Raw genomic sequence first — 14,131 nt, 5'->3', positions numbered from 1 at the left:
TTTTTTAATACTTTTATTTTTTTATTTTACTCCTTCCTTGTTGCCCTGGCTTGTCTCGAATCCCTGGCCTCAAGCAGTCCTCCCGCCTCAGAGCTCACCTTGTTTATTTCTTATTCTCTGAGGGATCACTAACTTTGATTGTTTATGTCCATTACATTGAAAACCCTTATTTCATATATTTTGTCAGTTTTTTTTTCTTCAGGCAGCATGGTAAACCTGGTCCCTGTTGTTCCACCTAGAAGTCCCAGGGATGTATACATTAAAAATTGTGTGTTCCAAGAATGTGTAATGATAAAGGGTGATGGTCATAGTGTAGTATTAAATTTTAAAAAGGCAAGACAGAAAATGAGATATGCTGTTTGTGTGTGTTGTGTTAAAACATAAAATAGTGTAAAAGGAAAATCTTGGTGCCCCAAAATTACTAAACTAAGGGAAAAGTCAAATGGAACTGCTCAGGACAAACCTGCTTCCCATTCTATTCAAAGTCATCCCTCTGCTCACTGAGATAGATGCATAGTCTGATTGCCTCCTTTGGAAGGGCTTATCAGAAACTGAAAAGAATGCAGCGGTTTGTCTCTTCTCTACCGGTGACCTGGAAGCCCCCTCCCTACTTCAAGTTGTCCCCGCCTTCCTGGACAGAAGCAGTTTACTTCTTACATATATTGATTGATGTCTCCTGTCTCCCTAAAATGTACAAGACCGAGCTGTGCCCTAGCCTCCTTGGGCACATGTCACAGGACTGCCTGAAGCTGTATCATGGGCACGCATCCTTAAGCTTAGCAAAATAAACTTTCTAAATTAACTGAGACCTGTCTCTTATATTCAGGGTTCACAATAGCAATATAGTGTGTGGGGGGGCAAAAAACAAAGTAAATACATAGTGTACACACTGTTATTAACATTGGTAACTCTGAAGAACTAGGATAGGTGATTTTTTTTTTTTTTTGAGATGGAGTCTCACTCTGTTGCCCAGGCTGGAGGGCAGTGGCAGCCTCCACCTCCTGGGTTCAAGCGATTCTCCTGCCTCAGCCTACCAAGCAGCTGGGACTACAGGTGCTTATTACCATGCCAGGCTAATTTTTGCATTTTTGGTAGAGACAGGGTTTCACCAAGTTGGCCATGCTGTTCTCAAACTCTTGACCTCAAGTGATCCGCTCACCTCAGCCTCCCAAAATGCTGGGATTACAGGCGTGAGCCACCATGCCCAGCCAGGATGGGTGATATTTGTTTTCTTTTTTATTTTTGCTTTATCTTCTAAGTGAATGAATATTTCTCCTGTAATTTAGAAAAGGATAAGTCAAATATTTAGTATAAATATACTTGAAGGGCAAGGTTAAACGCTAGCTAACAGAGAGCCAGAAATACCATTCCCTGTAATTAAAGGCAGTGTTCTAGAAAGAGTCTGTAAAGGCTGTATTGGAATCCCTGCAGGGGGTGTTTGGGAAGGTTTGAGATGACACCTTCTGTGTGCAGGAGGGATCCCCCACCGCCTTGGGCCTGGCAGCCTCCTTTTGACCCAGGATCTCTTTTCTTGTGTCAACAGATTGTCCGTGTGGAGCCCTTGGTGACCATGGGCCAGGTGACTGCCCTGCTGAACTCCATTGGCTGGACTCTACCCGTGTTGCCTGAGCTTGATGACCTCACAGTGGGTAAGGACACCATGTTAATGGGCAATAGGAGACAGACGGTCCTAGGATCAGAGCTGATGGGCCTTGGCCACACTCCATCTAGTCCTGGAATTGCCACTATTCCATCTGTGACAGAAGTAATTCTGTCTCTTACTTGCCTGCCCCAATGACAGGGATGTTCAGTGCCGGCTGTTCATTTCTGAGCAGTTCAAGTTATCAGATGGCATTTTTAATTTCTGGTTTGAATCTGCTTCCCTGTGACTTATTCCCATTGCTCCAATTCCACTTCATGGAACATGCAGAATAAGTCTAGTCTCTCTTTTTCTCTCGTAGGATTCATAGCCCCCAAAGCCTCTTCTTCTCCAGGAAAAACATCTTTGGTTCTTTTAACTATTCCCATGGGACAGGGCTTCCTGTCACCCCTTCAGCCCCCATTTTCATTAAAGTCCCTCTCAAAATGAATGCACACAGATTTCTAGGTTGAGGCTGGCCAGAGGTGAGGTGTGAGTACCCTTGATAAAGTCTGCTTACCACCCTCTGCCTCTAAGGATGACCTCATGCTTCCATCTGAGCCCCTCCTTCCCTCTTCTGCTCTCTAGATTGACAGATGGGAAATCTCCTCTAAGTCAACAACCCCATTTCTGCTAGTGCCTCCCTCATACTAGGAGGTCCCCAGCTCCAACCCACCCCAACCCTGTACCCGAAGCTCTCCCTGCTGATACTTTGTGTAATGTCTCTGCAGGGGGCTTGATCATGGGCACAGGCATAGAGTCGTCATCCCACAAATACGGCCTGTTCCAACACATCTGCACTGCCTACGAGCTGGTCCTGGCTGATGGCAGCTTTGTGCGATGCACTCCGGTGAGTTCAGCAATGGGGAACATCCATGTCAGCCTGCTCTGGGCATTAAGGATCCTGAGGTCAGGGAGGGGGTTCCTCTGAGTGTGCCTCATTTCAAATACACCTGTTCAGTCTGGGGCTATATCCATAATAAAAATTTGTTTAGCCCCTTATATGTGCTTGGGCGATGTTGTAAATACATTATATATATTAAGGCATGTAATCCTTCAACAACCTTATGAGGAAGATACTATTATTATCCCTATTTTATAGATAGGAAACTAAAGCTCAGAGAGGTTAATAAACTTGTCATAGATCACACAGCTGGGACTCATACCCCAGTAATCAGCCTCCCAGATCCCTTCCCCCTAGCCATTCCTTATGCCATCCTGCCTCTTTGGAGGAAGTCAGGCCTTGTCATCAAAGCTGGGTATCTTACATTGTGAGGTGTGGTCATGTGTCACATAACAATAGGGATGAGTTATGAGAAACAAGTTGTAGGCAATTTTGTCGTTGTGCAAACATCATGGAATATACTTACATAAACTTAGATGAGAAAACCTACTTCACACCTAGGCTACATGGGATAGCCTACTGCTCCTTGGCTACAGACCTGTACAGCATGGTACTATACTCAGTACTGTAGGCTGCGGTAACACGTGGTATTTATGTATCTAAACATAACTAAACTTAGAAAAGGTACAGTCAAAATATAAAAGATAAAAAATGGTACACCTAGATAGTGTACCCACCATGAATGGAGCTTGCAGAACTGGAAGTTGCTCTTGGTGAGTCAGTGAGTGAGTGAGTGAATGTGAAGGCCTAGGAGATTACTGTACACTACCGTAGACTTTATAAATACTGTACACTTAGGCTATACCAAATTTATTTTTCAAAATTTTCTTCCTTCAATAACAAATTACTGTTAGCTTACTATAACGTTTTTACTTTATAAACTCTTTAAAAACTTTTGACTCTTGTAATAACACTAAGCTTAAAATGCAAACACATTGTGCAGGAGTACAAAAATATTTTCCTTCTTTATATTCTTATTCTATAAGCTTTTTTCTTCTTTTTTTAAATTTTCTTTTCCTGAGACGGAGTCTCTGTTGTCTAGCTGGAGTGCAGTGACACGATCTCAGCTCACTGAACCCTCAGCCTCCCAGGTTCAAGTGATTCTTCTGCCTCAGCCTCCTTAGTGGCTGGGACTACAGGCGTGCACCACCATGCCTGGCTAATTGCAGTCAGCCCTGATTACACCACAGCGTGACTCTGTCTCAAAGAAGAAAAGTTAAGACACTAACACATGGTAGTCTAGGCCTACCCAGAGTCAAAATTATCAGTAACGCTTCCGCTTCCATATCTTGCCCCACTTGAAAGTCTTCAGGGGCAAAACACATGTGGAGCTGTCATCTCCTATGACAACAATGCCTTCTTCTGCAATACCCCCTGAAGGACCTGCCTGTGGACTGTTTACAGTTAACTTCTCTTTTGTTTTTTTTTTTTGAGACGGAGTCTTGCCCTGTTTCCCAGGCTGGAGAGCAATGGCATGATCTCTGCTCACTGCAACGTCCGCCTCCCGGGTTCAAACGATTATCCAGCCTTAGCCTCCTGAGTAGCTGGGATTACAGGTGCCTGCCACCACGCCCAACTAATTTTTGTATTTTTAGTAGAGATGAGGTTTCACCATGTTCCCCAGGCTGGTCTCCAGCTCCTGACCTGATGATCTGCCCACCTCGGCCTCCCAAAGTGCTTGGACTACAAGCATGAGCTACTGCACCCAGCCTTAAATTTTTTTAATAAGCAGAAAGAGTGCACTCTAAAATAACAATTAAAAGTATAGTGTAGTAAATACATAAACCAATGACAGAGTCATTTATGAAGTATTATATGGTGTACATAATTATATGTGCTATACTTTTATACAACTGGCAGTACAGATTTGCTTACACCAGTGTCACCATAAACACTTGAGTATGACATTAGGACAGCTCTGATAGCTATGATATCACTAGGCAATAGGACTTTCTCAGCTCCATTATAATCTTATGAGACCACCATCATATCTGCGGCCCATTGTTGACTGAAATGTCTTTATGCAGCACGTGATCATGTAACTAAGTGATTAGAGAGGCTGTTTTAGAAAAATAAAAGGCAATTCTACCACCCAAACTGGGATACAAACATGTAAAGCATTTTACCCAAGAGGTGAGATAGGATTGAAACTTTAAGTAACCTTGGCTCTGTCCTGGCAGATATGAGGGGGCCCCTGGCATGGGAGAGACAGTCAGTCTGGTTGAAGTGGGTATTTCAGGGAGCCACCAGAGTCATTCACCTCACAGAAGAGGGCCAAGGGAAAGACTTCCAGCTTGGCAGTACTGTTCTTAGATGAGAGATACCCCTAGCAAGATTCACACCAGTTCATTCTATTTTCCTGAACTCTTGCTGGGGCCCTGTCTTTTGACTTATTTATTATTGGCAGAGAAAGGAGACAGACATTTACGAATTCCTTCCCTTCTCTGAGGCCCAGGTTCCTCACTGACAAATATGTGGTCGAGAGAAATAAGTAGGTCCTGTATGGGAAGCTGCTTGCATAGAGCTGAGCATGCAGCAGTGTCATCGTCACTGCCGTGACCGGGAGAATGTGATTAGCTGTAGGCCCAAGGAGGAGTCGGTGGGCTCAGTGCTGCTATTCCTGAGGCTTCTGCCAGCGTGCTGCAGAGCCTCTGTGCCCCAGCTCTCCTGCCCCCTGCATTCACTGTGCCCACCACCAAGAGCATTCAGGTTTCGTGGAAACTGCACAGGGCTGTCCTCTTAGTAAAGGCAGGACAAGGCTGGACTTTTTCAGAAGGAGCTTTATTAGAACCAAAGAATCCCAATTAGAATGGCCAAGGAAAAGTTAGTTATCTAAGTGCAAGACATATGTCAAAACAATAAAATGGTGAGATTGGACATGGATTTACGGAAGCAGATGAGGTGTTATAGGAAACGCTGGCTGGGGAGTTAGGTGAGCTTGCCTGGCCCTTGGCATTGCTGCAGCTGACTTTTCTGGGAAGCCTTGGCTGAGTCATGGCAGCTCTCAGAGACTCAATTTCTTTCCTTGTCTAAGGGGGTGCCAGCACCCTACCTGGGCTTTGTTGCGGATGGATCTCACAAGCCAGTGGACTGGGAAAGGCCATGTAAATTTTAGCAATGGTTCAGAAGTGAGGAAATTTAATGTTCCCCTGCTACACTGACTGACACCCAGTAAGGGTTCAGCTCTGTTTTAGGCCTTGGACTCCTACCCCTGAGTCACCCATTATGGGTTGTGGGGGGTGGGCAGTGCTGGTCCCAGCTTTTTCCTGAATAGCCTCTGGGTCAGGGGCTGTGCCTAGATGGGAGAAGGAGGATGCTCTCTCACTGAGCATCCTTGAAACAGCGGGCAGTATTATGTTCCATGTCATATTGAAGCTGCAGAGAGAAAACTAAAGCCCGGTAAGCTCAGTGTGTACAGTTCATTGTTTGGGTTTACACAAGACAGTGAGAGAATAGGGACTCTCCCAGGCTTTGCTCCCTGACTGACTGCGTGCCACAGTATGGGACCCAAGGTTCCAGCTCTCAACGTGTCAATTCTGTCTCACAGTCCGAAAACTCAGACCTATTCTATGCCGTACCCTGGTCCTGTGGGACGCTGGGTTTCCTGGTGGCCGCCGAGATCCGCATCATCCCTGCCAAGAAGTACGTCAAGCTGCGTTTCGAGCCAGTGCGGGGCCTGGAGGCTATCTGTGCCAAGTTCACCCGTGAGTCCCAGCGGCAGGAGAACCACTTCGTGGAAGGGCTACTCTACTCTCTGGATGAGGCTGTCATTATGACGGGGGTCATGACAGACGAGGTAGAGCCCAGCAAGGTAAGCCAGGGTGTCAGCTGCTTGCAGACCACGACTGGAGAGGCCTGAGTGTACTGAGACTGAGCCCATTCCCCCATCCTGACCCTGGCAGCCACCTCTTCAAGGCTGGGTCAGCCCACCTGGGATACAGGCAACAGGATCTATGATCAGAGATGTCTTAGACAGTGATGGAAGCTTCCACCTACTCCCTACCACCTGCCTGTGATGCGCTTGTCTCTAAGTGGATGCAATCTTTGGTCCTCATAGCAACCCCATTTTACAGATGAGGAAACTGAATCTTCAAGAGGTAATGTAGGCTGGGCACAGTGGCTCACACCTGTAATCCCAACATTTAAAAGAGATAATGTAAACTTCCACAAGATTTGAGTAATTGATTTGATGCCTTGGAATCTAGATTGACATTCCTTCCACGTATGCCATGTAATTTTTTCTAGCAGTTTTTTCTGCCTTTAGAAAGGATTTGTGCTTATTGTAAGAGACTTGGAAGGTACAAACAAGTAAAGAGGAAAGAAAAGACTCCACCTGTAAATAGGACCCAAAGCCAGTATTGCCAATGCATTTGGTATACAATTGGTCCTTGTGTCTCTGGGTTTCACATCAGTGGATTCAACCAACTGCAGATTGAAAATGTTCAAGGGGCAAAAATGGATGGTTTCATCTGAGCTGAACACGGACAGACTTTTTTTTTCTTGTCAATTCCTTAACTATTATGTAGCATTTACATTGTATTAGGTATTGTAAGAAATCTAGAGATGATTTAAAGTATACAGGAGGATGTGCGTAGGATTATATGCATATACTACATCATTTTATGTACAGGACTTATACATTCATGGATTTGGGGGGATCCTGGAACAAATCCCCCATGGATACTGAGGGACAACTGTATTTATTTCCTCTTTCTGTGTATGGATTTTTTTTTTAAGGTTTTAAATTATAAATGTAATATAACAATGCCAAAATACATAAAGAAAAAGTTAAAGTGCATCTCTTTACACCCAGGCTGTAACCACTTACGTGTAACAGTTTTGTGTGCATTCTTCAAGACCTATTTTTTTTTCCTTTTCTTTTTTTTTTTTTTTTTTTGAGAGAGGGTCTCTGTCACCCAGGCTGGAGTACAGTGGTGCAGTCATAGCTCACTATAGCCTTGAACTCCAGGGCTCAAGCAATCCTCCCGCCTTAGCCTTCTAAGTAGCTGGGACTACAGGCGTGTGCCACCATGTCGGGTTAATTTTTAATTTTTTTTGAGATAGAGTCTCACTCTGTTGCCCAGGCTGGAGTGCAGTGGTGTGATCTAGGCTTACTGCAACTTCTGCCTCCCAGGTTCAAGCAATTCTCATGCCTTAGCTTCCCAAATAGCTGGAATTACAGGCAGGTGCCACCACACCACGCCTGCCTAATTTTTGCAATTTTACTAAGATGGAGTTTCACCATGTTGACCAGGTGGGTCTCAAACTCCTGACCTCAGGTGATCCACCCACCTTGGCCTCCCCAGCCAAGTGCTGGGATTATAGATGTGAGCCACTGTGCCCAGCCTGGTTAATTTTTAAAATTTTTTTGTAGGGGTGGGGTCTTGCTATGTTGCCCAGGCTAGTCTTGAACTCCTGGCCTTAAGCAATCTTCCCACCTCAGCCTCCCAAAGTAGTGGGATTATAGGTGTGAGCCACCAAACCCAGCCAAGACCTATTTCCCTGTGTGTGTGTGTATGTGTGCATGTCTTCATTTCATTCTATAACATCGCATTTTTGCATGTAAATAATTGGCTTAATTTAGCCCTTACTGACATTTATGTTGCATAAACTTTTTCTCTTACAAATAATATTACATTGAAGATTTAAGACTGTCTTACATTTATCCTGTCCTTCTGTACAAATATTTGTGTAGGATTGAATCAGAAAAATGGAACTCATTACACAAAGGTTTGAGCACTTTAAATGTTAATAGATAAAACCACACAACCCTCAAGAAGAGCTGTGCTTATGCCTACTTGCAGCAGTGGTGTGTGAGAACACCTTTTTCCCTACATTCTTGCCAACACTAAATAGGATCACTCTTTCATTTTTGCCAATCTGATAGGGTTAAAAATAGTATCTCGTTTTATTTTGCAGTTCTTGGATCATTCATGAGGGTGAGCATCTCTTTGTAGTTTGTCTGTCTTCAGCTGTGATCACCTGTTCACATTTGTCTTTTCTTGTTGATTGTTTTTTGTTTTGTTTTGAGACAAGGTCTCGCTCTGTTGCCCAGACTGGATGCAATATTGCGATCTCGACTCACTGCAATCTCTGCCTCCCAGGTTCAAGTAATTCTCCTGTCTCAGCCTCCCGAGTAGCTGGGAGTACAGGCACACACCACTGCACCCGGCTAATTTTGGTATTTTTAGTAGAGACAGGGTTTCACCATGTTGCCCAAATTGGTCTCAAACTTCTGAGCTCAGATGATCCTCCTGCCTCGGCCTCCCAAAGTGCTGGGATTACAGGCATGAGCCACTGCGCCCAGCCTTTTTCTTGTTTATTGTAATGAGCATTTCCCCATGTTGTTATATTGCCTTCATAACTACTGTTGTTAATGTCCACCTACAGAACATTGCATAGAGCAAATGAATGAATGCCCTATTGCTGCCCAGAGTTGAAAATTTAAGTTGTTTCTGATTTTTTTTGTTATTTTAATTAATGGAGCAATTAACAACTTTTGTCTATAATTCCAATAATGTCTTAACGTAGAAATCGCAGATCAAAGGATAGCATCCCTTCAGACTCTTAATCTATACCTATATATATATATATACTTCAAACATTTTAAAGTTGTAAAGGGCTGGAAAATCATCTGGTACAATCCTCTCTACAAATAAGAAAATGAGGCCCAGAAAGGGAAAGAGACTTCTCTGAGGACACACAGCTAGCACAGAACAGATTTAAATTCCAGCTTCTGACTCCTGGTTCAGTCAGTTCCCCAACATATCAGCCTGCAGACTTTAGCATCATGCAAACATTGCTCCCTGTGGGACTCTGCGGTAAGTGCAGAGGTCCTGGAGCAGCGGTGGCAATACAGCATATCAAGCTGAAGTGTATGGCCCTCCTGGGCCCCTGGATCTGCCTGACCCAGGCCAAAGCCCAGACAGTATGTGTCACCTACACCAAGTCACCTAGCAAGGACATCTAGACCAGAGGTTTCCAGCTGCTCTGAGGCATTCCCTTGAGGCTATCGGGTAGGAAAGCTGAGGGATGGGACCAAGGGGAGTTACCACCCCCACTGTACCCAAAGTGGCTCTGCTGTCTTCTGTTTGATGTGTTAGATGCCACCTAATATTATTATTTGGCAGAGGGGTTTGCACTGCTTTTAAAATATTTGGAGACCTGATCTAATTCCTTTACTTCCCAAGGAGAAGATGTGAGGCCCAGAGGGCCTTACCCAGAGGCCTTCCCAGCAGAGGGATATTTGCCAAGTGCCCCAATGAGCAAGACCCTGATACCCGATGGGAACAGGGCTGGGGCAGAGTGGTAGATGCCATTAGATGTCTGGGCACTTCATTTTAGAAGCATTTCTTCCAAACATTTCTGTTTCCAAGCATTCAGGAAGTTGTCCCTGTGTGCCAGGCCCTGTGATGGGCCCTCTGCAGGCACTGCCCAGTGTAAAGCTTGCCACAATCCTGTGAGAAGCAGCCTGCCCCCATTTCATGGGGTGGGGGGGAGCAGAGATAGGAAGTGGCTAGCAATCAAGGACTGAGGTGGCCTAGAGCTCGTGCAGCCACCTGGCCTCCTCAGCTGGTGCGTGCCTGAAAGAGACATACTATCTAGGTTCTTTCCCATATCCTGAGCTTCTCTGCATGGCTCCTGATGCATCAGCGTGCACCAGGAGCACCTGTATCCAGGTGGCCCTAAGTCTTACTTTCATTATGCAGCTGGTGGTGCCACTGCCACGTATATGCCACGCCTCACCTGGGGTTAGATCAGGTTGCTCTGTTTCCTTCTGGGTTCCCCTCTTCACATGAGCAGGCAGAGGCCACCATGAGTGTTTTTTGCCCTGCCCCATACCATCCCCAAACTAATTTGGGCAAAGAGGCTTTTTAGCCCTAGTTTCCTGACCCTGCAGAGTGTCCTGAGCGGCACGGTGGGCCTGCACAAGCAGGTGCACACAGAGAAGCTGCAAGTGCTGGAGGCCAGAGATCCAGGGCAAAGGGTTGCCTGGCTCTAGGGTAGAGAAGGTCAGCAACGGGGGTGGGTGGGGACTGAGACTCCAGCCCCCTGTGAGCCAGGCACCGTGCTTGGCACTTCCTACATCATCTCTTTTAGTCTTCCAGAGGTGCTAAGTAACCTGCCCAGGCTCTGCCGAATGTGTTGTAAGTGGAAAAAGCAAATTGGCAAACAATACATATAAGACAATCCCATTTTTATAAATACAATGGGCATGTGTATGTAATTTCTAATAGGCAAAGAACTCCCACAAAGTATGTATTTTTATTGTCATGTTATATGTGAAGAAACAGGCTAAGAGATGACCCGTCTGAGGTCACACAGCTGGTGGGGAACTGGGTGTGTCCCCAGCTGCCCATCCTGAAGCTTGTGCTCTTTCCAGGATACCCCCTGCCTCTCCCTGTGAGCATCTGCCAGAATTCATTTATGGATGAGGAAGCTGAGGCCAGGAGAAGCTCAGCCATCCTAGCGCACACAGCGCATTGAGTCCTAACCCTTTAGGGCTGAAGGAGACACCAGCTCAATAGAAGGTTTGGGTGTGAGAGCCCCCAGAGCCAGGGCCAGGGCCAGGGAGGTGTGAGGTTTATTCATGTGAACATCCTCCAGACAATGGCTGCCTGGGGAGTGCTGTGCCCAGAGGACTGTGGAGCTTGGTCCAGGGACAGCAGGGAAAGTGCCATGACCAATTAGTGCTGCGAGCCCTGAATTGCATTGACAGACTGACCCATGCCCAGAGTTTGAGCTTCCCTGGCCTCAGGGAGAGTGGGAAAGGAGGGAGGGAGGGAATTCCCTTGCCTGGAGCACTGCATCAGGGCAGACACTATTAAACATTTGCACCAGGCTCGGCTGGGGTCACTGAGTTCTCTAGACTGTCGGGGACTCACTGTGTGGCCCTGAGCACACACCACTTAACTTCTTTTGAGCTCCTGCTCTCTCTGCTAGAGGATACCCACTGTGTATAACCTCACCAGCTTTCAAGAGTCTCAAAGGCGATAATAGACATCAGAGAGCTTTGAAAAGGCCAGGAGTGCTGAACAGAAGCCGGGTGTCACTGTTACGCCCTGATGGCGCTGGGCGCTTGTCTGCAGGCTGATCACAGTGCCCTCTGTCATTTCAGCTGAATAGCATTGGCAATTACTACAAGCCGTGGTTCTTTAAGCATGTGGAGAACTATCTGAAGACAAACCAAGAGGGCCTGGAGTACATTCCCTTGAGACACTACTACCACCGCCACACGCGCAGCATCTTCTGGGAGCTCCAGGTGAGGCTTGGGTTTCTGTAGCCCTGGATCCTCCTGGCCAGCTGGGCAGGGAGCCCAGACAGTTAACAATGTAGCCATACTCTCTCCCTTCAGGGAAAAGAGTGGCTTTGTCCTAAGTGACCTGTGATGCCTTCTCAAGCAGCAACACAGTCGTTTCCTTTTGAAGGAACCAGCTACCTCCAGTTCAAGCAGCAGGCTCTCAGCAAGCATCTGCTTGGTGCTGGGGAGTGGGCCCCTGGGCTGGTACTTTGGAGAACACAGACCTGTTCTGCTCTTGAGGAAGGGTTAGCCTCTAGCCACGGTGAGCAGACAGATCCCTGCACTGTAAAGGGCCACAAAAACAAGAAGAGGAAGTGGCTAGTTCTGCCTAGGGCTTGGGGTGGCAGCCAAACCTGGCTGTGAAAGGTAAGTGAGAATTTGCTGTTGCATGTGTAGACGGGTGGGTGGATGAGGAGCAGTGACACTTGGGAAGGTCAGGAAGAGCCCCTCAGGAGATGACTTTGTGAGCAAGGACCTGAACATAGGGAGGACAGGCCAGGAACAACTCAGGAGGACTCTGGAACTCTGTTCCCAGGCAGAGGGACAGCGAGAGCCCAGGGCTTGAGCTGGGCTAACAAGAAATTAACTGTTACAAAATGGACAGACAGTTCAGGGTAGTTTAGTGCATTCACAGTGTTGTGCAGCCACTCCCTTTATATAGTTCCAAACAATTTTCATCACCTAAAAGGAAACCCTACACCCATTAAGCAGTCACTCCCCTGGCCCCAGCCTGTGGCAACCACCAATTCGTCTTCTGTCTCTATAGATTTACTTATTCTGGATATTTCATATATATGGAATCATACAGTATGTGCCTTTTGTAACTGGCTTCTTTCACTTAGCAGAATGTTTTCAGTATCAATATTTCATTTCTTTTTATGGCAGGATAGTAGTTCATTTTATGAGAGACCACATTTGGTTTTTTCACTCATTTGTTGATGGACATATGGGTTGTTTCAACCTTTTGGCTACTGTGAACAGTGCTGCTATGAACATTGATGTGCATATATTTGTTTGAATACCTGTTTTCAGTTCTTTGGGATATAGAACTAGGAGTGGAATTGCTGGGTCAGTTGCTAATTCTGTGTCTAACTTTCTGAGAAACAACCAACTCTTTTCCACGGAGGCTGTGCCATTTTACATTCCCACCAGCAATGTATGAATGTCCTAATTTTTCAACATTCTTACCAACACTTGTTATTTTCTGGTTTTTAAATTATTAGTATTGTTATAGCCATTCTGGTGGGTTTGTGGTATTAATTTGCATTTTCCTTGGAACTAATCATGTCGAGCATCTTTTTATATGCATGTCAGTCATTTTGTGTATTTTTGGTGAAAGGTCTGTTTGACTCTTTTGCCCCATTTTTAAATTTGGTCATTTGTCTTTTTTGTTGAGAGGTAAGAGTTTCTTATATATTCTGGATACTAGACCCTTATCAGATATGTGACTTGCAAACCTTTTCTCCCACTCTGCAGCGTTTTTTTCATGTCTTGGTAATGTCCTTTGATGCACAGAAGTTTTGAATTTAGATAAATTCTAATTTATCTATTTTCCCTTTGTCGTTTGTGCTTTTAGTGCCATATATAAGAATTTATTGCCAAACCCAAGGTCATGAAGATTTACCCCTATGTTTTCTTCAAAGACCTTTATGGTTGTAGCTCTTATATTTAGGTTGTTGAGTGGGATAGGAGTCCAATTCCATTCTTTTGCATATAGCTATCCAGGTGTCCCAGCAAGACTGCATATGTTTGAAAAACAGCACGAGGGCTGTGGAGCTAGCATTCCCACGCTGAGCCATGATGAGGAATGAGGTCAAACAGCCGCCAGAGGCTAGATCATATGGCTCCTCGTCGGTTAGGAAGGACTTTATATTTTATTCTAAGTATAGTAGGAAGCCAGTGAGGGCTTTGAACAGGAAAGTGGCATGGCCTGATTTGTGTTTTAAAAGAGTAACTGTGACAGCTGGATGGAGTCGATGGGGGCGGGAGTGGGCAAGAGTGGAAGAAAGAAGACACTTGTCTGGGCAGCACAGAGGAGAAGTGTCAAATGTGGAAGATGCAGTGCAGGTTGAACCACCAACAGGATTTCCAGACAGATTGGCTATGGATGTGATTCCAAAGTTTGGGGCCGAGGTTGACTGCCATTTTAAACAGGGGGAGGGGACTGGAAAGGGGAATCAGAAGCCATTCAGATGTCCAGGTGGGATGACAGCAGGAGCCAATGGCATGTGTCAGGACTTCAGGAGTTCAGTGGAGGTTGGAGCCCCACATACATATTTCTCAGCCT

The 14,131-nt window shown here is 45.7% G+C and overlaps 1 protein-coding gene across 1 annotated transcript in view; it reads left to right on the top strand.

Moving 5' to 3' along the window:
* The window catches only part of DHCR24 (24-dehydrocholesterol reductase), a 33,697-nt gene that overhangs the window by 10,087 nt on the left and 9,479 nt on the right, over positions 1-14,131 (top strand). The window contains exons 3-6 of the mRNA XM_064372396.1: positions 1,544-1,649; positions 2,371-2,489; positions 6,091-6,354; positions 11,662-11,805. Of these exons, the coding sequence (XP_064228466.1) occupies positions 1,544-1,649; positions 2,371-2,489; positions 6,091-6,354; positions 11,662-11,805 (633 nt within the window). The remainder of the gene's footprint in view (positions 1-1,543; positions 1,650-2,370; positions 2,490-6,090; positions 6,355-11,661; positions 11,806-14,131) is intronic.

This window comes from Aotus nancymaae, unplaced genomic scaffold (assembly GCF_030222135.1).
Source record: "Aotus nancymaae isolate 86718 unplaced genomic scaffold, 86718_ANA_hifiasm-v0.15.2.pri h1tg000007l, whole genome shotgun sequence".
NCBI classification, from domain to species: Eukaryota; Metazoa; Chordata; class Mammalia; order Primates; family Aotidae; genus Aotus; species Aotus nancymaae.
Note: the sequence above shows the minus strand (reverse complement) of the source record. Positions and strands in the feature narration are given on the sequence as shown.